At 50.5% G+C, this 21,043-nt stretch overlaps 1 protein-coding gene across 12 annotated transcripts in view; it reads right to left on the reverse strand.

The window, feature by feature from the left end:
- NCOR2 (nuclear receptor corepressor 2) overlaps positions 1-21,043 on the reverse strand; it is a 226,858-nt gene that overhangs the window by 128,644 nt on the left and 77,171 nt on the right. For all 12 annotated transcript variants that reach the window (XM_084217049.1, XM_084217050.1, XM_084217057.1 and 9 more), the window contains exons 3-4: positions 14,879-15,006; positions 5,735-5,912 (exon numbers count right to left, since the gene is read on the reverse strand). In XM_084217049.1, the coding sequence (XP_084073175.1) occupies positions 5,735-5,912; positions 14,879-15,006 (306 nt within the window). The remainder of the gene's footprint in view (positions 1-5,734; positions 5,913-14,878; positions 15,007-21,043) is intronic.

Consider the following 21,043-nt stretch of genomic DNA (forward strand, 5'->3'; position numbering starts at 1 on the left):
GATGGGCACCCAGTCCCACTGGCTCAGCTTCAGAGGGACAGCCCAGCTGCAAGGAGAGTTAACAAGAACTGCTGCGCTCTGCAGGGGAAGGAGGACAAAAGCAGGAAAGACGTAGGTGTGTTTGTACCCACTAAAATTGTTTCATTTCACTGCTCAGACCTGAGGTTAGAGCTACTTCTGCAGAAGTCCACTCCTGCAAGAAACGGTGGGGAGGCCACACAGCTTGTGGAGAACCCCACAGCCCTCAGGACAAGAAGTTCTTTTCATGGCAGAGGGTTTGAGGAATTTCATTTCCCACAGGGCTGCTCAAAGCCAAGCACTGCCACAGGTCTCTGCATCTCAGCTGGGCTCTGGATAACTGGGACGGGGCTGGGATGGATAACAGGGTGTTGGCAGCACTGGTGTGTCCCCTGCGCTTTGGTGCTACCACATCTCCACAGGATCCCTCTGCCTGGGCATCCTGCAGGACTTGCTGGAGCCAGCTCCTCCCCACCAGATGTGGGCACAGGCACAGCTGGCCGAGGAAGCATCTCCCCCTCTCCCAGCAGGGCTGGGGAGACCAGAGCCGCGCTGAGCCCCGCTCCCCGCTCGCAGAAATTCTGCAAAAGCCCAAGAAACAGGCCCGGAGCTCTTTTGCTCCAGTGAAAAACAACCTCCCGTGGGGAAGGGAGAGCCCAGAGCGATCCCCGCTGCAATCTCAGAGGCTGTGGCAGGACACACACCCAGGGACGGCCGACGCTCGCAGCTTGTTCCATTCCCCAGCCCCTCTGCGCTATTGTTCCACAGCAATAAATCACGGGGAGGCGCTGGAATTCCGGGCTGTTTCCTACAGGAGGGAGCCTGGGGTGCCGGAACCGAGCTGCTGCCTGGCTGTGCCTGCTAATTCCCCCGGCGAGCGCCGTGCTGAGCCCTGCACTCCCACGCATCCCCCGGTTCAAAGCAGGGCTGTGTCCGCCCCCTCCGCTCCCTTCCCCCAGCCCTGGATTACTCAATTAGAGATTATGCTTTTGCCAGTTACCTCCAAGCCAACTGGGGCCTCTGCCAAGGTCAACACAAGTTCCAGCCAGTTTCATTAATAACTGCGAGACCAGCCCACTGGAAACTCTGAGAGGTTAATCCCAGCAACAGATCGATGTTCCCATAACAAAGCCACGGAGCAGAAACGCAACTGGTGATTTACCAGCCGGCCCAGCTATCCGTGCTGGCAGCTGTGGCACTGCTCCTCCAGCCCGTACCAGGACCCCTGAACCTCCTGCCCCTCTCCCCTGGTGCATTTGTCAAGGGATGGAGCAGCTACCGGGGAGCGGCACTGCCGAGGCTCCGGGCAGTGAAGGAGGAGGAAGCCGAGCTCCCGAAAGGCCTTTCTGCTGTCCTTGGTGCCCTGCCAGCCTGTGGCCAGGGCAGGAGTTAGCAGGCTGGCCAAGAGCCTTCTCCATCCCACAGCCTGTCTTCCAGGAGTTCATTGTAAATTGGGCTCTGGAACGGGCAGCCAGTGTGAAATTTGGCATGTACGCTGCTGGCTTCAATGCATCATTAAAAAGGCATTTCAAATGTGTTAATTCCTCCTTTTTCAATTAATTGCTTTTAAAGCTGCATTGATATGCATGAAAGCAAAATGCCCTCTGCCCTAATTTCTGTTTTGCCATACCTATTTCCTATTTCCTGACCTTAGCTCTGTTTTTTCCAAGACTACCCCCCCACACACAGATATACTTTTCTTATTCCATTTTCAGTCCGTAACAAAACAAAAATGCTCATGCAGAAAGGGAAGAAATTAAAACCTTTGCACAATGTAAAGCAGAGTCCAATTCTTAACAACACATGGCTTCTTAATTGCCTTTTTCCATCCACAGTTGTTAATTATTTTACAAAAGAGGGAAGTGGCATTGTCCCTGTACAGATGGGGAAATCTGAGACAGAGAAAGGGGAAGAGACTTACCCAGTGACCAGCAGCCTGCCAGGGCAGATGGCAGCAAGGTTCAGGTTTCCTAAGCCTCCACCCAGCCCCATTCCCGTGGGATTACATGGCTCCCTGTCAGTGAATTTCTGTTGGAGCAATAGGCCACTCACAAGTGCAGCCAGCCAGCCCTTGCAAGGGGACTAAATGCAGATCACAACTGACTCACATCCTATAGGAAGGAGCAGCAAACCACGTATGTGGTGGGAGAGCAGCCTTAAAAATGGGAAGAAGAACAGTGAAAACACAACAGGAATAAGAAAAGATGGCAGGGGAGAGGCAGGATGAAGCTCCAGCTCTGGAGAGGGGAGAGCAGGCACTGACTGATCAGATGTGCCATGCTCACCAGCCCTGTGAGGCAGGATCACAGGCAGCATGTGTGTGCAGGGACAGGGATTGTGCACATCACCACTGGCCTGCTCTGGGGCTGCCTGCTTCACTCCTGGCTGCTGTTACCTGAGGGAGGTCCATGACTTTACTGGAAAGAAAGCAGAAGCCACCAAGGGTCCTGGGAACCAGCTCCTGCCTCTCTGCCAAGAACACACCTGGCAAGGCCACATCATAGCAGCTTTTCCAGTGAATCCCACATCCAGGCTTGCAGTGACTGAAAAAACAGCCCTGCTTTAGTTCTGGTTACTGTCAGCCAGATAAAGGGAGAACCTTCCTGGGGAAAAGCATCAGCCCCAGCTGGCACAGAGAGCACAGGGAGGTTTCATTTCTCCCCAGAGCCCTCCAGGCCATCCAGAAGCAGGAGCCCAGGACGACAGCACTGAAGCATAACACACAACATAACACACAATAGCAGGGAAAAAGATGTTGAAGTGGGGTAAAGCAGGCAAGAAAACAACCTTCTGCCTCCGGCTTGAAAAGAAACACCACAGTCTGAGGATATGAGCAGTGTGAGGTTCATAAGGAAAGGTAATATCTTTTACTTGTCCAAGTGAGATTTAGCTGAAAGCTGCTGCTTTTGAAGGCACACTGCCCAAAAGTGTGTCTGTTTTCTGCAGGGAAAATGCACTGATCCAAGAGCTTCTCCTTACAGCCTTGCCTGGAGTGAGGCTGCAGTGATACTGAACAGGGCTTAAGGGGCCCTGCTCTCCTGTTTGGGAGAGGTAGATGAGGAACAAAGGACATGAGAAATCCATTTCTCTTCAGGGAAGGAAAAACTCTGAAGCCTGTTACCAGCAGTTGCCCCATCAATTGTTCCATCTGTGTTCAGAGCATGGATTATGGCTCTAAACAAAGGCCTTGGAAACGTGCAGGAATCTCTCCCCTGGGCTGAAGGTTGGTAAATCCAGTTATCAATGGTTATCAGGGATGTGCTAAACTTCTATCCCATCACAGACCTGAATCTGCACCTCAGCTCAAGGGCTGCTCTGAAACCAGGAGAGACCAAGACGTATCCACGGCCCGAGAGCAACATCCATTACATCCACATCCCCTGGGACAGCCAGGCTGGCGCCCAGAGCATGTAACCAAACCCCTGCCCTTTTTATTGAGGGCTTTGTGGAGCTCTTACTGTGCAAAAATGAGCTCAATCTGCAAAATCACCATGAAGACCAGTCCTAGCACTATTACCCCAGTGAGTAAATCGAGCTCCTCCCCAGGCAGTGACTGCAACAATGAGGAATGGGGTAACGGGTAAGGGAACAGCTCCTGGGATCCTCTGTCTAAACAACCAGCAGTGTTTAGCAATACTGGCCTCACGTGGTGCATCTCACCCAAAGAGCTCACCCAGCTGCCAGAGCTGCCCTAGATAAAGCACTGAGTGACTTCATCAGACACTGAGTCAGCAGCACAGACAGAACAGCAAATATCTCTCTCCAGCTCTGGTCACTGGGACACATGTCCTGCCACCATGTGTGTGCCACTGCTCCCTCAGCACAGAGACTCCCAGGAAGGTTTTTATCATCTGGCCTAGGTGCTGAGCTCAGAGCCCAGTGCTGAGTTCAGCTGTGGCTGGCTTAGTGTGGGTGCAGCAAGAGGTTCCACCTGTGTCCACAGCCCAGATCTGCCACTGCCCAGAGCTGTGCCCAAAGGGCAGCCTCAGCTCTCTGCATTTCCCCTGGACCCACAGCCAGAGCAGCTCCTCCAACATGCTGAGGCTCAGAGCAATGCACACATTGGCTTCAGGAGCTTTTCCACCACCTCAACTGCTGGCCACCACCAGCAGTTTATAGACTACTCTGAGGACAACTGCTCAGGGCTAACACCAAAAGCCTGCTACTGACCCGATTTCCCAGCTGCAAAGGCTGATATATCCTGTGTCCCAGACCTGCCTGCTGCTCCCAGCCACTTGAACAGCACTGAGATCACCCCGTCTTGCAATGAGCTCCATCAAACCCACTCTGGAAGCAGCTCCTGCTGGTTTAGAGCACCTAATCCCAGCTCCACTCAGGCTCTCACCAGTCAAGGACAGCACATTTTCCTCTTCCTTCCAGACTCTAAAATTACAAATGGCTCCACTAAAAGCATAATCTTGTCTTGCTGAATTGCATCTCAGCTCTCTGTCTCTTTCATTAACCAACGTTTTAAGTCCCATAAAATGCATGTACTTCTTGGAAACGTGTCACAGACCGAGAGGCAAGTGCAGCCCCTGAACTGATGAACTAATTCCTCAAGAGCAGCTCTGCCTATTAGAAACAAATAGCTGAGACAAACCATGGTTTTCTGGTGAGAGGCAGAACAAAACTGCTGGTGGGAATAATGTGAAGACAGAAAAGTCATCCTGGTTTTCTCATGTCTTTGGAGAGGGCTGTTTTCTGTTCTGCAGACAACAGTGCATCAGCCACCCAAACAACATCCCCTGAGGATGCTTCAGAGTCTTCAGGCCTCCCTTGGCATCTGAACTACTGCAAAGTTAAATACCCTTCTCATTAAAGAGAGGTCAAAGGGATCTCAAGTAAAGCCCACCAGTATTGTATGGCTAAAAAAGTATCTCAGTATCCCAGCATTCCCAAGGAAGAGCTTTCTTGTTTGTGAGCTATTTCAATCAGCTCCCACAGGCATAGAGCAAACCATCCCCATCTTCCTGGCTATGAATGTGACTTCCCTTTCACTTCACTGAGGGCTGGGGCAGCTCCCAAGCCCAGCCTGCAGAGCTGCACCAAGCATCAGAGCCCCCAGCACACTTATCCAGCAAGACTTTCCTGCCAGCCAGGAGCATGTCCAAACTGGAGGTAAAATCAAATACAATTTACCCCAAGAGAAGATGAAAGTAAATCCAAACAGGCACACAAGCAAGGGATTTCTCCTTGCAACATTTATTCCATGCACAGAGGGGACAATTGTAAGTAAACGGTTTGCTTTGTTAAATGAGACTGGGACAAGAGAGGCTTTCCTGGGGAAGATTATATTAAAGAACCACCAGAAAGCGATTCCAGCCCTTCAAACACCAATATTAAATAAAGAGATGTGATAAATGAGAAGCATCAAGTAAAAATCAAATCAAGGCGGCGTATCCAGAAAAGCCAGACATGACCATCCTTAATTCAGCCTACAGGAGCTTCCAAATTGTTCTGGTGCATCTAATAGCCCAGTAAAAAGAGCCCATCACTGTAACAGTCATGGGCAAAGCTGATATGCTTCTGTTCCCCCAAAGTGCTCACCCCACCTCAGGGAAAACCATCCAGTACCTCCAAGCCTTGCCTGATGCATTGGGAACCACGACCTGCAGTGAACTCGGCAGCAGCTCAGAGCCTCAAAGGCTCACAAAGCCACACAAGCCCAAAATGCAGACCCCAGAGGCAGCTGGTGGCCCAGCCCCCAGCCCCTTACCTTGGAGAGGTCCTCGGTGCCCTGCTGGCTCTGGTTGAGGAGAGGCGAGTGCCGCAGCAGCGGCTCCTGCAGCAGCTCCAGGCGGGGCCTCTTGCTCTCAATGAACTCCAAGTCCGATGGCTTGGTCAGGTCAGAGAGATAGGAATGGCCCTCGGCTCTCAGGTGCAGCTCCTGAGATCTGGGGACAAAGGGAAAGCAGCCTTTAGACAAGAAACTACCTCGGCTCTCCCCTGCTCCACCACTGCAGATCACTCCAGGAGGACAGGGCTCAGTTTTCCAGAAGGATCCACGTGGAGAGGCCAGCTGGCCCTGCACTCCAACATCTCAGGTCCCTGCAGACCCCAATGCACAGCCCCAGAGCTCGGCTGCTGGCCATGGGGCATGTGCTGGAGCAGGACCACCAGCCCCCTCCAAGGCCAAGGGGCCACCCTGCTGTCGCCCTCCCCAGCACCGCTGCTGTGCCACCTGGAAGCCCTGCTGCCACCTCCTGTGCCACCAGTGCAGGGGGTGGCTGTCCCTACACCGGGACAAAGCCAGTAAGGCTGCAGGTCTGAGCCCGACCCACAGTTGGGCTGGTCAGAAAAAGGCAAAGCTTGGCAAATCCTCAAATCTACCCCATAAATCCTCCCCTGCCTCCACAACCATGCAGAGCCCCCTTCTGCCACATTTGGCTTATTTAGTTAAAGGTACCTGCCTCAGTGTTTATATTTAGTGTCCTCTATAGAATACCAAAGATTATATGCTGGGGAAAAAATGCCTACTCCTCCGTGGCTAGACAGGAGGGATTTATTTTTCCAGGATGGGGGAGGAAAGAAACCAGGCACATGTAGTTGCATGTCTCTGACACAGAGCTGGCAGGCTGTAAAGGCACATTATCCAGTGATAGCAGCTGCACCAACGAGTCACATCGAGCTCAAACACCTTTTACCTGTTAAATATGATGCAGTTGGTAATACCTGGAGAGTGGGCTTGGTTTTGGTCTTTTTTTAAAGAAATGTTGAACTTTTTTGTACTTCTGTCTTCCCCAGCAGGATTCTCTTGTGGGAATTGTAAAAGGATCCTACAAAAATACATTAAATCTTTTACTGTGCCCTAGGATCAGCTTTGCTGCAGCAGCTCCAAGGGTGTGTTTTTAACACTTCAGGCAGAAGTGTCCCTTAAAGAAAATAAAATGAAGCACAAGAGATTCAAAGCTTGTGAAAAAACATGGGTTTTTTTTCTTTTCCCCTCAAACAAGATTGTTGCAATTCTCCTGAGCTGGTGGTAAAGTGTCTTCCCCAGTTACCAAACACTAACAAACTTAACAGCCTCTGAAGCTGCTTGAAGGAGAGGGAGAAAGAGCAAGCATAGGGTACAGGGGATCTTATGCATCATTTGCTCCCCCACCCACAAACTGCAACTGCTGACATTAAAAATCTCAGGGAAGATGGCACAAAGGGAAGGATCTGGAGTGCCCTGAAGCCAGCAGCTGTAATGGCTCTGGCTCACATCCAGGGAGAGGATTTTGTAGAAATCCACAGTCTCAGGGCTGCACTGCCCTATGCCCTCCCTGCTGCAGCATGGCCACCTTATCCCAGCCCCAGAGAATCAAGATAAAATGGGGAGGGCTATTTTTTAATTAAACATCAACAGCAGGCACAAAGCACATGCATGCCAAGCTCTGCTGCTGTGGGGCTGGGATCAGACAGCAGCTTTGCTGCTGATACAGAAACAGAATCTGGCTCATCCTCTTCCTCCTCCCCAGCAAAAAGGGGACAGGAGGATGGGGAGGCTCCAGCACTGCCTTTGGTGCTCCAACATCCCAGACAGAATTGTACAGCTCACACAGCAAACCCTCCAGAGCTGAACAGCCCTGAAATCTGGCACTGAAGCATGGCTCGCTTCACCTGCAAACACTTCCGTGCTGAAGGATGCTCAGCTTTTCTCAGCAAGCCCAGAAATCTCTCCTGGCACCTCTCAGGTTTCCTGCTGCCTGGTCCCAGCCCTTCATGCAATCCCTGCCTGCCCACAGCTGCATGCCAGCACTTTGGGCTCTGCTGTAAAACCCACCAACAATAAGCAACTGTTGAGCTGGGCAGGTGCTAAAATATTCCAACACCCAAGGCCCTGCTCTACTGAGGCAATTAAAAATCAGATGTATTTATTTTCCCTTCTGCCCCCTTTTTAAGGCCATATTACCAAGAAGCTGCTAATTGACAAAGGATGGCTCCAAGACCTCTGCAGTTGTCAGGAACTCGACACAACTGCTGCACTCAGAAACAAACCAAGGATTCTGAAGATAAGAGCACCACTGAGCTTTACAAAGGCAGTTACTCACAGCGAGGCAGGGGCCATGCCAGGGAAAGCAGCTGCAATGTTATAAGGTGCTATTTTATTTCCATTTCCACATCCACTGGAACAGCTATTAACTTTATCCACTGGAATTTCCAGCCGCTCCCGAGATTACTTTGCCCAACACAACCCGCTCAGCCTGTCCTGGCTGCAAACACAAATGCTTTTGCTTGAAGCCTTCACACCTTTCACTCCTCACATCCACACCTGCAGCAAGCTCTTTACAACAGACTTTTATACAGCAAGGACGCTGCTGTCAGTGCAAAAAATGACTCTGCCTGAAAAACCCTCCTGTTACACCGAGTTTGGGGTTTGCTGCATTTTCCAAATAGTCCCCACCCATCTGGTTTATTCCAGAGATTCCTACTTTGCTGAAGGGAAAGAGTGTTTTTAATTGCATGTGAGTTGTGCATAATTAAACGAAGCAAAGCAAATGCCAGCATTAATTATGAAGTGGGACAGGTTAGTCTTCACCTGAGTCCTTCACCACAAACACTGAATACTTCAGAGAAGCAGAGCAGCCTGAGATGTGCTGACACACAAGGCTGGGTGCCCAGGGTTTGCCCAACTTCCAACCACCCCCACACATCTCTGCTCAGGGTAGGTGCAGGTCCAGAAGACCAAGATAACCCAAGAGGAGACCTTTGGTTTATTGCTAACCCTCCCAGCTGCAGAGCTGCGTTACTCATTCACCGGGGCAGATCCCTCAGCAGACTCACAGAGGGTGGAAGCAGATAAAATCCTACAGCAGTGTGGGGTATCTGCAGCTCACCCCAGCAAGTGTACCAGATGGGCTGAAAACACGGGTTGTCTGGTAGGTGGGTGTCAAGGAATCAAAGAATCCTTAAGGTTGGAAAAGACCTCTAAAATCATTGAGTCCAGTCATTAAGCTGAGAGCTGGGGAGAGAGGATCAGATGAGATATCGTGAGCTGCCCTTGGCTGGGACTTGTAAGAGCAGTAGTGATGAGATCTTACCATGAGGGAATCTTACTTGTACTTTCCTGAAGCCAAATCACTGGGAAATGGGCAAGCACAAACTTTTCAGGCGGCCAAGACTCTCCCTCCCCAACAACCCACAGTCTGGCTCCTCAGAGCAGCACAACCCTCCCAGGCTCTTCAGACCTTCCCATTTCTCCCTCAGCAGAGCAGCAGCAGGTGGCTGCAGGAGGAGTGATGGCTATTCTGCAACATCCAGCAAATGCAGCTTGACCTCCTGAAGCCTCCTGCACCGAGGGCTCAAAACATCGGCACCGATTCCGAGCCAGCTCCCACCAACTTCCCAGCAGGAGCACACTCCAAGAGCTGCTCCCATCTGCAAATACTGTTCCCAAACCATGGGGCCAAACAACATAACCAGCCTGGCAAACTGGTTCCCAGTATCTCCTGGAACCAGAACCAAGACAAACGATGGCCTTGCTGAGGCTGTTTACTTCCTCCAGCTGAGATGGTTTGGTGGGAAATTGTCTACACAAAAAAAAACGTTCTAAAAAGAGTATCCAACCCCCACAGGTACAGACAGACAATAAAATGCCTTTGAGAAACAGTAATATAGAAAACCACTGGTGTTGAAGTGAATTATTTATAGTCAACACTAAGATTTGTCAGAGGTTTCAACAACCCCCTTACAGCTAATGAGAGCCAGAGTGAGACTGGGCAAATTGGAACCTGTTAAAGAGAGAAACTGGAGGCTTTGTAGGACCAAACCTGCCACCAGGCACCTACAGAAACATGTCCAGGACCAGCTGATATATTCCCTTTGTCACGTAGGTGGGGAGGCAGATAAACCACCGTGACTTGACGGGAAGAGCTGCATGTCTGGGCGGGAAGACGGAGCTGCTCCCACGCCCTCAGCAAAGTCTGCCAGCAGCAGGACTGAGCCTCCCAAGCCAAAGGTGTGGGACAGCCTGGAGCAGGATGCTCAGCTCACCATGTGGCCCAGCTGAAGGACTCCCAGGTCCTCAGGAGCTCTGACTAAGCACCCTTGGGATGCTCGGGCTGTGCATTCCCACACAAGGGCAGGGAGCAGTGGCTCAGCTGCCCTGCACAACCCCTCAGCCACCTTCTTCCAAGCCAACTGCAATTTAGATAAGAGCAGATGCTTTATTTAAAACTTGCATATTGAAGATCCCCATACACAAAGCCTGAATTATTCATGGACAGGACCAGCAGAAGCTTTAACACAATAGCACTGCCTCATTCAAGAGGAAGAGAAGGAATATTTGTCTCTCTCCACAAGCTCCCCCACCTGCTTTCTCCAGGCATCCAAAACTGCACCCTGCCAGTAAAGCCCCCTTGGCAGTCCTGGGTGGCTGGAACATCCTGAACCAATGGCTTCAGAGCCATCCCATGCCCTTGGCCATCCCCCACGTTCATCCATGGACATGCCAGGCAGCCCACAGCAGAGCCTGCAAGGTAAAGCTTGTCCCCAAGTGCCTCCACACCAGCATCTGCCCTCTCCAGATGTTGTTTTCCTGTGTTCAATTATGGGGAAGAAAAAACTGCAGCTCCTGGTACATCATTTCCAGCGTGAGAGACACAGATAAACGGCTGTGGGGATTTCAGCCGCAGCGCCGCTCACTCCTGAGAAAAGGATCACCTTTAAAAACGGAAACTTAATTAAAAACCATAAATAAAACCAAATTGGTCGTGCTGTTACCTTGGGAGCAGCTGGTGCCATTTGGCCCAGCACAGATGAAGACTGAGAGCCGTGTGTGATTTCCAGCACCATGCACGCTGCCCCAGTTCCCACCCCTCCCCGGACTCCTGGGCCAGCAGGATTAATCCCAACAAGAGGCACAGTGATGCAGCCTGCTCTCCATGTGCCACACTGCACATGGCTACCTCAGATGGCTGCAGAAACACAGCAGCTGTTTAATGTATCCTAAATGTCACCCCGCAGATCCACACTGGGCAAGCTCCTCAGACTCCTTGTGCCTGCTAAGCAGAACGGCTCTGAAAGAGGAGCATGGTCTCCTGAACTGGGAAAATAATCTTCTATGAAAATAGTGACTCATTCTGGATAAAGGTGGAATATACTGTGTTAACACACAGACCATTTATTCCATTTATTTACAGCAACATTTTCTGCCAGAGAAGCAGAGAGAAGTATCCACCCCGGCATTCCTGCATTAATGTGGAACCTTGCTCTAAAATCCTAACACATATGAAAAGTTAGAAAAATCCAGTTCCTTCATTTTTCAGATCCCTCACCCTCTGGCACCTGCCATTTAACACTCAACCCAGTTTTTCTCACTTCTTCTGAGGACCAAAATATATATAGAAGAAGGAAAAAAAGCCCTAATCCTTGTCACCTTGCCAGGACATTCCACTGCAAGTATTCATGGTACGACTTGTACCAACAGCAGATCCTGAAATACTTCTCTTCACTCCTGCAGACCAGTTGGCACAACTGAACAAGCTAAGGGGAAGTCTGCAGATCCTTCCAAGAAAAAGCCTGCTACCAAAAAAACCATCACGGAAAGCAGCACATCCCTGCAAAGACGGCACAGCCAATTTTCCCTGCAGCATGAGATTCAGAGTGGTTCAGGTTTTCCTGCCTTCTTCCAGCCAGAATTGCTGCACAGGGAGTTAAATTCTTTGCCCAGCTACCAAGGGGTGATGACAACTTTTGATTCTGACGTGGAGAAGGGCAGCCTGGAACTCCTCAACAAGCTTCTCGCTCAGGAAGCCCCAAAATGCAGGACCATCTCAGCATTACATTCCTTCCAGCAAGTTACCGCTCAACAACTTTTTGCCAACAACACTTGATTCATCCTTAACACATTGTGTCCATTGTGCTTCACCTCTTGTTTCCTTTCCACTGAATCACAACTAACCACCATCCTGGTGCCCACAGCAAAACTGCAGCCAGGAGGGACTGAAAACGTGCACAGCTGTAGGAAGACCATCCAAGCAAGCCCAAATGATTTCTGTGGGATTTTGAGCATCCCCAGGGTCAAGCCTCCAAAGTGTAAAGACAACCTGCAGAGGCTTTAGAGATCTGTCCAAAGGGAAGGTAAAGCCAAAACAGGGGATAACATCCCAAAAGCAGCACATGGAGCAAAGGGAATCCCTGCAGTTTCCCGGCCAGGAAGGCAAACAGCAGCACTCACCAGGCAGGTGGGCTCAGAGGAACTGGGCCCAGTGGCACGAGGGCTGCATCCCCTGCAGCTGCAGGCAGCGCCCTGGATGAGCGCAAGGCACGGTGGCGATGGCAGGGCAGGGATGTCCGCCTGGGAGTGCTCCCAGGGCTCAGTCTCCAGCACTGTCAGCCTGCCACATCCCACTTGCACCAGACTTGCAGGCTGATATCCTCAAGGAGCAGAGCGATTCTGGAACCATAACCAAGAGCAGACAGGCTGCTTCCTCTGAGCTCCCGAGGCTGCGGGGGATTGGAAGGGCTCCCCTCTGCTGACACTTGCTCCAAGGGGAGGATTGTCACATGCCTGCCATCCCTGAGTGCCAGCTGGGCTGTCAGGCAGGGAACCACAGCAAGGTCTTCCTTTCAGACCCAGCACACCCCTGTGCTTCCCTCCACTCACCCCCGTGCAGTGCTGTGGATGTTGTTTGCCTTGGTCTCCCTCCTCCCAGCCCCTCATGCCGAGAGCCAGCTGCCTCTGCTCAAAACCATCAATCCCAGCCCAGGAACAAAGCCAAGGCTCTGAGCCTGCCAAGGGGACTCAGCTGCAGCCACGGCTGCCATCACCACCCTCCCTGATCCAGGCTCTGCTCTGCACCAGGAAGAGCCACAGCTATTTTTTAGGGGAGGGCACCAATGACCGACCCAACCTGCTCCAGGGTCTTGGCCCTGCAACCCTCAGGTGAGCCACCACCCAAAGGGCTCCTCTTACAACACAGCAGGAACTGTGCTACAGCAGCTCCTCAGACCACCAAGGTGAACCAGCAAAGCCCCCAGAAAATGGATTTTTAAGTGAAGAGCCTAAAGATGCAGAGAAACAGCAGTTGGCTTTGAAAAACAGACTAACACCTCCCCAACCCCAATGGTACCCAATCTGAATCACCTCAATAACTGATTACATTGGATTGAAAATTTCTTTACAATTTCTTCAAACACCCCCCACTTTTTGCATCCCCAGATGCCCCCAAAATTTTTCAATGTGTCTATGCCCCAGCATTCTGGCACAAGATGTCAACTGAACTGAAGCAGTATTTGTAGCTTTACTACGTAGTACAATTTTTGCAGAAGTACTATTTTTTGAATGTTAAGGGGAAAAGGGATTAAATGTAAGTTATTAAAAGAGTTTCTTTTTACAGAATGCCAAAACATCACCATTCAGGTTGAAAATGAGGTACCATGGTAAGCATGGGGATGTGTAACATCCCCTGACAACTATAATTAGCATTTACCTATATTCATGTGATTATCAACATAAAAATAAAGTTTGGGGACTTTGAAACATTTGCAAGCCAAAGGCAGATGCCTGGGTGACCACACCAGACCAGGCATGTGGTACAGCAGACACCAAGGTTTGCAGTTGGGTTTCTTTTTAGTGATACAGAAAAACCAAGATACATTTTTTTAAACAGCATATTACTGGAGAGCAGAACTGCTTCTCCATTTTGCAAACCATCAGTAGTGTGAAAAATAAAAACAGGCAGGAGCATGTTGCTGGGTCCTCTTTACCCATCTCCCCCAAATTTAGCTAAATCTGACCCAATTCCAACTTAACCGTGTTACTCTGTGCTAAGAAATCAAAGCACTGAGAAATCAAAGCGAGCCAAGGCAGTGCAACATGCTGCAATAAATTATGGGTTATCAAAAGGGGCACGACCCTCTGTACGTGCAGGTGCCACAGGCATAACCCAGAAGGGCACATCCAGATGCAAAATGAACTTTGGAAGGTGCTTTTTGGCTCCAAATTCTCACAGGTTTGATTCTGCTGAGCACCAAGCTGAACCCAACCTAGCAGAAAAAGAGGATGCTGTCTGTATTTATTATGCATCCAGCACTCTGAGTTCTTACTCCTCTCCCCTAACAGTGATGATTTTAGAGAAACAGATTCATCTCTGACTCTGCACTGGTTTTGTTCTTAGCCTAAGGAACAAGCATTAAAACAATTGCTTTGCGTATATATACTGTAGCAAGGCTCTTATTTCACTTCCAGGCCAGTTTTTTTCCCCAAACCATAAACATCAAATGCAGAAGAGAAACTGTGTGAGAGAGAGCAGAGTTTTGCAATGAAACAGAGAGTGAGAGTGAGGTCCTTCAAACAGATCAGCTCCTGTGGTTGGAGCATGTACAGCAGTCCCAGCCACAGCACTTGCCTGACTTGCACCTAAAAACTCTGCCAGCCTCCCATGAGGCTACGACAGGAAACAGGGACACAGGGAGAGGCACGAAGGGAGCAGGGAGGAAAAAAGCAGCTCAGAGAAAGTTGTGAGGGGAATGCAGAAAGAGAAACAAAAACAATGAAAGCGGGGAGGAAGAGCAGCAGCAGAGGAAGCGGAGATGGGGGAGGAAATGAGCTCTTCTCACTCCTCCCTGCAGCCTCGGGAGCCACAGACCAAACCCAACCACACGGCTTCACTTCCTATGCTGCAAAGCCAACACAACCAGTCACAGACACGTGAAGCTCCACAGAAGTGAGGGGGTGGTGGTTTTTGTTTTTTGTTGTTTGTTGTTTTCAAGACTTCTTTACAACACATGACAGTCATAGGTAAGGAACCAGGAGGCAAAGGCACCACTTGATTAGCAGAAGGAATCCAAACTGGTGGTCAGGACCCACAAGCAGCATCCCAGTGCCCGGGTGGGTCCCTCCCAACCCTGCTGGGGGCAGGCAGGCAGGCTGTACCTTTCATTGCCCGGCTGGAACTCGGAGAGCAGGGACGGCCTCCGGCGCTGCGGCTGCATGATGGAGCCTGGCGGGAGGTGGGAAGCAAAATCCCTGGAATGATGCTGGTACTCCAACAGTGCCACGTCCTGCAGGAACAAACACAGCACAGACCATCAGCCTGCTGGCAACTCTCAAGCAAACAGAACAACTCAAAAAACCCATGTAGATATTCCTCCTCTGAGGCACTGGGCCACAAAGCGTAGTGCTCTGCCCTCCCCAGAAGGCTCCCAGTAACTCCCAGTCCCACAGCTGGAATGGTAGCTCAGCCCCTTGTTCAATCCATCCTTTTCCTGGGGCTGCAGGCAGGGCTGGCTCCAAGGAAAGGACCCCAGCAAGCCCAACCCAGCCACTGAGCACCCAACACAGATTTTTGGCATCCAAAAGGTCCTGATGGCAGTTGTGAATCCAAGAGTCAGAACAGGTAAGAACAAAATTAAGTCACAGGATACTTTCAGCTTCAATAGTCCACACAGCTGCAGGGAGAAAAGAAAAAAAAAGGAGGGGGAAAAAAGGACAGAAGAAAAATCACAAATGTTATCTTGAAAATGTTCCTTTAAACACAGCTCCCCTGGGCTGAGCTCAAGGGGTTTGAAAGGACAGTTTGCTACTTATTATGTGTACGTCCCTTTTGTTCCTTGACCCTTGGAGAGTACAGTACAGTATGTTCCTGATTTTAATTAAATAAGAAGCCCTCCTGCTCTGTGCCACAGACTGATTCCAGCAGCAGTATTTTAGGCAGCTACATTCAACTGCTATTTTTTATTTGCAGATAGATACTTGACCAGCAGACTAATCATCTAATTAACTAAGACCTTCAGCAATGGCATAGAAAACCCTGTCACAGAATAACCCTGGTAACACTGACACACATTTACCTTAGAAGAACCAATTCCACCTGGGAGTCTATTTTTGAACAGTTCTCAACTGGAACAAGAAAGCTTTAACTTCCTCAAAAAGAAAAAGGGAATTTCAGGGTCTACAGAAAAAAAAAATATTAATAAATAAGACACCACATGCATGCAGCTGATGTGGGAAGGGGGGGTCTCAACCCCAACAACTGCAACAGGAATTATTTTATCTGATGTAGTGAAGAGCAATATGGAAGCTGGGGAAGTGCCCCAGAAAGGTGAATGGCAGGCAAAGAAAGGGTTTGGGAGCTTAAACAGCAACAACCTGAGCCTGGAGATGCCCTCTCCCAAGCTGGAAGGGAAAAGGGCAGCCTCAGAGTGGATGTCATGCTGTCCCCCAGCCATCTGTGGAGTTGGAGTATCAAGGCCCAACATGTTTGACCATCAGAGAGTAAAATGAGAGTTCTTCTGGAAAGCCAGGAAGAAAATCAGAGATTATAAACATTAAGCCTGGGAGAGCCAAGAAAAGCAGATCTCCTACCTCACATCCAACCTCTCTTGCACAAGAGCTGAAAAGGCCAAATATCAAAGGGAGGAGGAAGAGGAATTGTGGTGTCCTATGGCCACCACTTCTTGTGCCTAGAGAGCTGCGCTGGTTTTTGGAATCAAGTTTATTTCTCCCCACTGTCAGCAATAGAGGGATGCTGCTCCTCCTCCGTTCTGACCAATGTTGGGAAACACCAGGAACAAGAGAGTTCTGCCAGCCCCAGCTCCAGCCTGGCCATCCTAGGGCCGAGGGTGTCTGCAGACAGGTTCCTGTGACATTGAGAAGGGCGTGACTTGGACAGTGCCCACTCATCCTCCAGGGCTGTCCTGCTGTAAATCCAGGTGTGCAGGGAGGATGCAGCCCCAAAAGCTGCTTTTCCTCCAGCTCTGGAGTCCATCCATGCAGGATGCCAGGGACAGAAGATGCCATCACTCCAACCACAGATGGGACAAACACAGACATCTGAAGTGAGGGAGCCCATCAGCTCCTCCAGCCCAGCCAAGCAAAATCCCTGCCTACAAACAAGCTTCCCCACGTTCACACTTGTCCTGGTTTTAAATGAAAAATAAATATTTAAATAGAAGAGTGATGCAGCTCCTGACATCCACCTACAAAACAAACACATCGTGTCTGGGAAGACACACCAACAGGCCCAAAACCAGGACCATCACTTTCTGTGGGTGTATAAACAAGAATTACCCGTCTGGGAGGCTCAAAGGCTGTGCCCTTGAGAAAAAAAAAAAGGCTCTTGCATGCCCCAAGAACCATCTGTTTTTCCTTTCCCCCTGCCCACACTCAGCTGAGCTTTGGCCTCCTCTAACCCCATCAGAAAATGGCTGGTGGAGCTCAGAACCTGCTGGCATGGCCTGAAGTGGCTCTGACCCGCTCTGCCTTCCTTACATCCCTGTTGGGTTTTACAAGGAGAAAACAAAACCTAAAATTTAGTGAGGAGGATTAAAATTGACAAATTTCTGTGCCCTGTGATGAACTGTTAAGAGGCACCGTGGAAGCCCTGGAAGATGTAGGTGGATTCATTGCTCAAAAAGTTACTCCAGTAAATTGCAACGTGAACTGTGACAGTGTTTTTCAAATGCAAACACCAGAAAGGTTTATGAGTTGCCTTCAAACTGCCTGGTGGACTTGGCAGTGCTGGGCTGATGGTTGGATTTGATGATTCTATGGGTATTTTCCATCTAAATGATTCTATGACTCAGAAGAGGCTTCGGTTTTCTCTAGCAGAGTTTTAAAGACAGCTGCTGGGAGGCACCTTGCTACCAGCACCACTGCACCTTCCTCACAGACACAGGAGCAGCACCCAGTGGGTGCCACCTGAATTCCCCACCACTGAATCACACAAATGTGGTGTAGCCCTCACCCTGACCTCAAATTTCTAGCACCTGCTCATGGGCAACTCCAAGACATCTGAAATAAAAAAACTAAAGAACCCTTCAGCCCCAAACTACATGTTGCTTCTTTTCCTCTCCATTGTTTTGCTGGGTTTTGCTCAATTCTATTTTTTTTGCTCCTCCTCTCCCTCTCTTTGCATCTCTTCCTGCCTTCTGCAAACCTTCCTCCCACCCCACAAATCTGCTGATTTGCCAAAGCACCCTCTCCAGACCTTTGAAATCTCCAAATGCCTCCAGTAAGGACTTTCTTCCTTTTACATCCTTTCCTGTTGTTCCTTGTGGTTCTGGTGCTGCCACATGGATGTACTTTGGGAATCTGTGCAGATTGCATGAATTCAGTAAATGTCATGACAGAAATCAAGGAAGCAGAAAGACCATGGATAGTCAGGGGTTCTGGCAAATCAGATTTGGGGGAGGAGGCCAGCACTGTCAAGGCCAGACAGACACCAAGAGTGCCACAGCACCACAAGCCACCCCAGCAGAGCAGGGCAGCACCAGGCAAATCTTTAGATAAATGAAAAACTAAAGACCCAAAAGTAGCCTCATTAAAACACACTTCTTCATGCAGCAGGCTGAAGAGGGACTTAGGCCCAGCCTAAGGGACCAAAAGCATCCTTTGCTGCCCACCAGGGAATTTGGACACGTCCCTGCTGCTCCTGTGTGGGGTGCTGGGAGGAAGAGCCAGGGAAAGCACCCTGAGCCTTCTGTGTTATCCCTTGATTTGGGAGTGCTAAGAACACTATTTCCATCCCTTTCCTTGTAAATCCTTCTACCACAAATAACCTGAGTCTACCAGCTCATTTAGATTTGCTAATCAAACTTTTTAAAGCCAGGCTCCTGAACACAGTATTACAGAAAAGTTCTATGGCAACACACAGAGAAAGCCCAACAGAATGAAAGGAAGAAGTCACTCACCCACACCTTTTAAAATTATTTTAAAGCTTCCAGCCTGCTGCCTTACCTCCCATAAAGTCTCTAGCAAACTCTTCAGTGCTGTCCCCGACCTCAGGGTCACCCCCACACTAAGCCAACAAGTGCAGGCAGCCCTTCTGTCTCTCTCGCTTTCTGTTTTGGACACGTGCACTTGCTGGGGTGCTTCATTTCTCCTTCCCTGCCTGCAGCTGCTGGGTCTTGGCTGCCTGATCTCCAACCAGGAGGAAGAAGAGAAGGTCTGAGAATGATGCTGGAAGCACCCCCAGGTGCTGACCCGGGTGCTAGAAATGCCACGACACAGCCAACAGCACCTCTGACCCTGCACTCCCAGCTCCAGCACCGAGCACATCCACACAGACAGGGCGTGCACCGGCTGCTCCATCCCGACCTTCCCATGGCTCCAAGAATCCGCTCTGAGGAGAAGACCTCAGAGACAGGAGGCCTGCAGAGAGGAAGCCTGGAGCTGGTCTTGCAACAGAAAGGCGAACCGCTCCTCCTCTCTTCCTCCCACCAGCAGAAAAACAAACACCCAGCACTTCTGGCTTCCTTGGGAAACAGCTCTGGAGCAAACCCATGGAGACCCAGAGTGCAGCCAGATGAGAACCTGCAGCTCAGCTCCAGCAGCCCAAAGCCTGAGATCCATCCTCGCCGCTTACCACGTCCTCAACCCGAGAAAGCAACCGGGAGCTCCCCGCCGAGTTTCGGTGTAAAACAGCTTTGTTTCAAAACCACCGGGGCTTGTTTTGCCGTGCTGCCGAGGAGGAGCAGCCTGGGGTCAGCCACCACATCCGCCAGCTGGGCCGGCTCCCGGCGGAGCGCGGCACCAGCACCGCAGCCGCCCCGAACCGCGGCACCGGGCACGGGCAGCGCCGCACCTGCCGAGCTCCCGGCGCAGGAGAGCTCACCCACCCCGTGACAAGCCACTGCCCCACAGTGTCCTCGTCACCTTCCACAGCCAGACAAACAGGCCTGGGCACTGCACACGCTCCTCGAGGAGCAAATGCCAGCTCCTCGCCACCTCCACCATGGATTAGGGCTGCTCCTTATGAGCTCACTCAGAGCTGTACTGCAAATAGTTTTTATTTTCTAACGATGTGCTATTTCTGCTGAAACATTCCATGAGGCCAATTAATAACGGTGTGGCACAAACAGTGAGAAAAAACAATGCCAAAACATCCCTATTTATTTCACTTCCCATGAAGCGGCCCTTATCTAATCTCACAAAGGATGCCTGGTCTGTCCCTGCTGCTCATGAGCAGCTCGCGTGCCGTTCTGGGAACGGTTAACCACAGGGGAAATGCTGGGTGATGGCACAGGGCTGGTGCCCCCCAGACCGTGGCACTGGTGGCACGTAGAGCCACAGCTGGACACTTCACAGCTGCTGCTCTGGCATGTCCACATGGCCCAGAGCAACACGGTGTCCAAGACATGACCACACAGCTTTGGACTGCAAAGCCACCCCAGCCCCTGGGGACGCACGGGCTTGTTGAGCTTCCTGCACCCCCAGAACCACACAGCCAGCATGGAGCAGCACATCCCAGCCTGGAACATGCCAGGGCCTCAGATCATCCAGCAGTTAATCTGTGGGGTGCACAAAGCAGCACGGCCACCACTCTGCTGGCTTTGTCAGAGACAAGGGATGTCACCCACCCCTGCTCTGCACACCCTCAACTTTGGGAAAAGAAGTTCCCTAATATGTCTTTCTGCCAGCAGTGAGTGTGACCTATTTTAGCAATAAAAGGAAAAGTTCTCTGGTGCCTGGATACCCCTTGGCACTGGCAGCACAGCATTTGCTCATCAGACCGAGAAATGCACTTTTTAGCGTTCGCCTGAAGAAAATAATTTTTCCCAAAACCAATTCTCAAAGGTAAGAGGAAGGGGAAAGTTTTGGGAGGAAGCAGGGTGGTAGCAGAGCTGTGACTGCATAAGGTCCAGATACAGCTCAGGCTGTGAGGGGGCCAGTGTGGCACATAACCCACCATGCTCAGCCTCCCCAGCCCAGAGGAACCATCCTCTGCTGCTGAAAGCCTCCTCTGAAGTGCAAAGGAGGTGATTATTGATCCAAACAGGCCGTCCACAAGCACAATGCTGTCTGCACAACTTCCTCCCCAAAACCCTGTGAGGAGCTCACTGCAGGTCTAAGAAAAAAATACCAACAACATAAACTAAACAATAACTCCTCCACAATCAGCTCTCCTGCTGAAGATAAGGTCAGTAATAAAAATCTGGCTGAATACATGCATTTTTATCTTGCCTACAGGGACGCAACATGTGCTGAAAAGACAAATGCCCTTACTGTTCCGAGACAGTCTCACTGCCATCCATCTCTCAGAAGCTGCTGACTTGCCTTTTGTTTTAGGAGGTGACCACAGCGCACGTGGCCCCTCGT

The sequence above is a fragment of the Fringilla coelebs genome (genome assembly GCF_963513975.1).
Source record: "Fringilla coelebs genome assembly, chromosome: 17".
Taxonomy (NCBI): domain Eukaryota; kingdom Metazoa; phylum Chordata; class Aves; order Passeriformes; family Fringillidae; genus Fringilla; species Fringilla coelebs.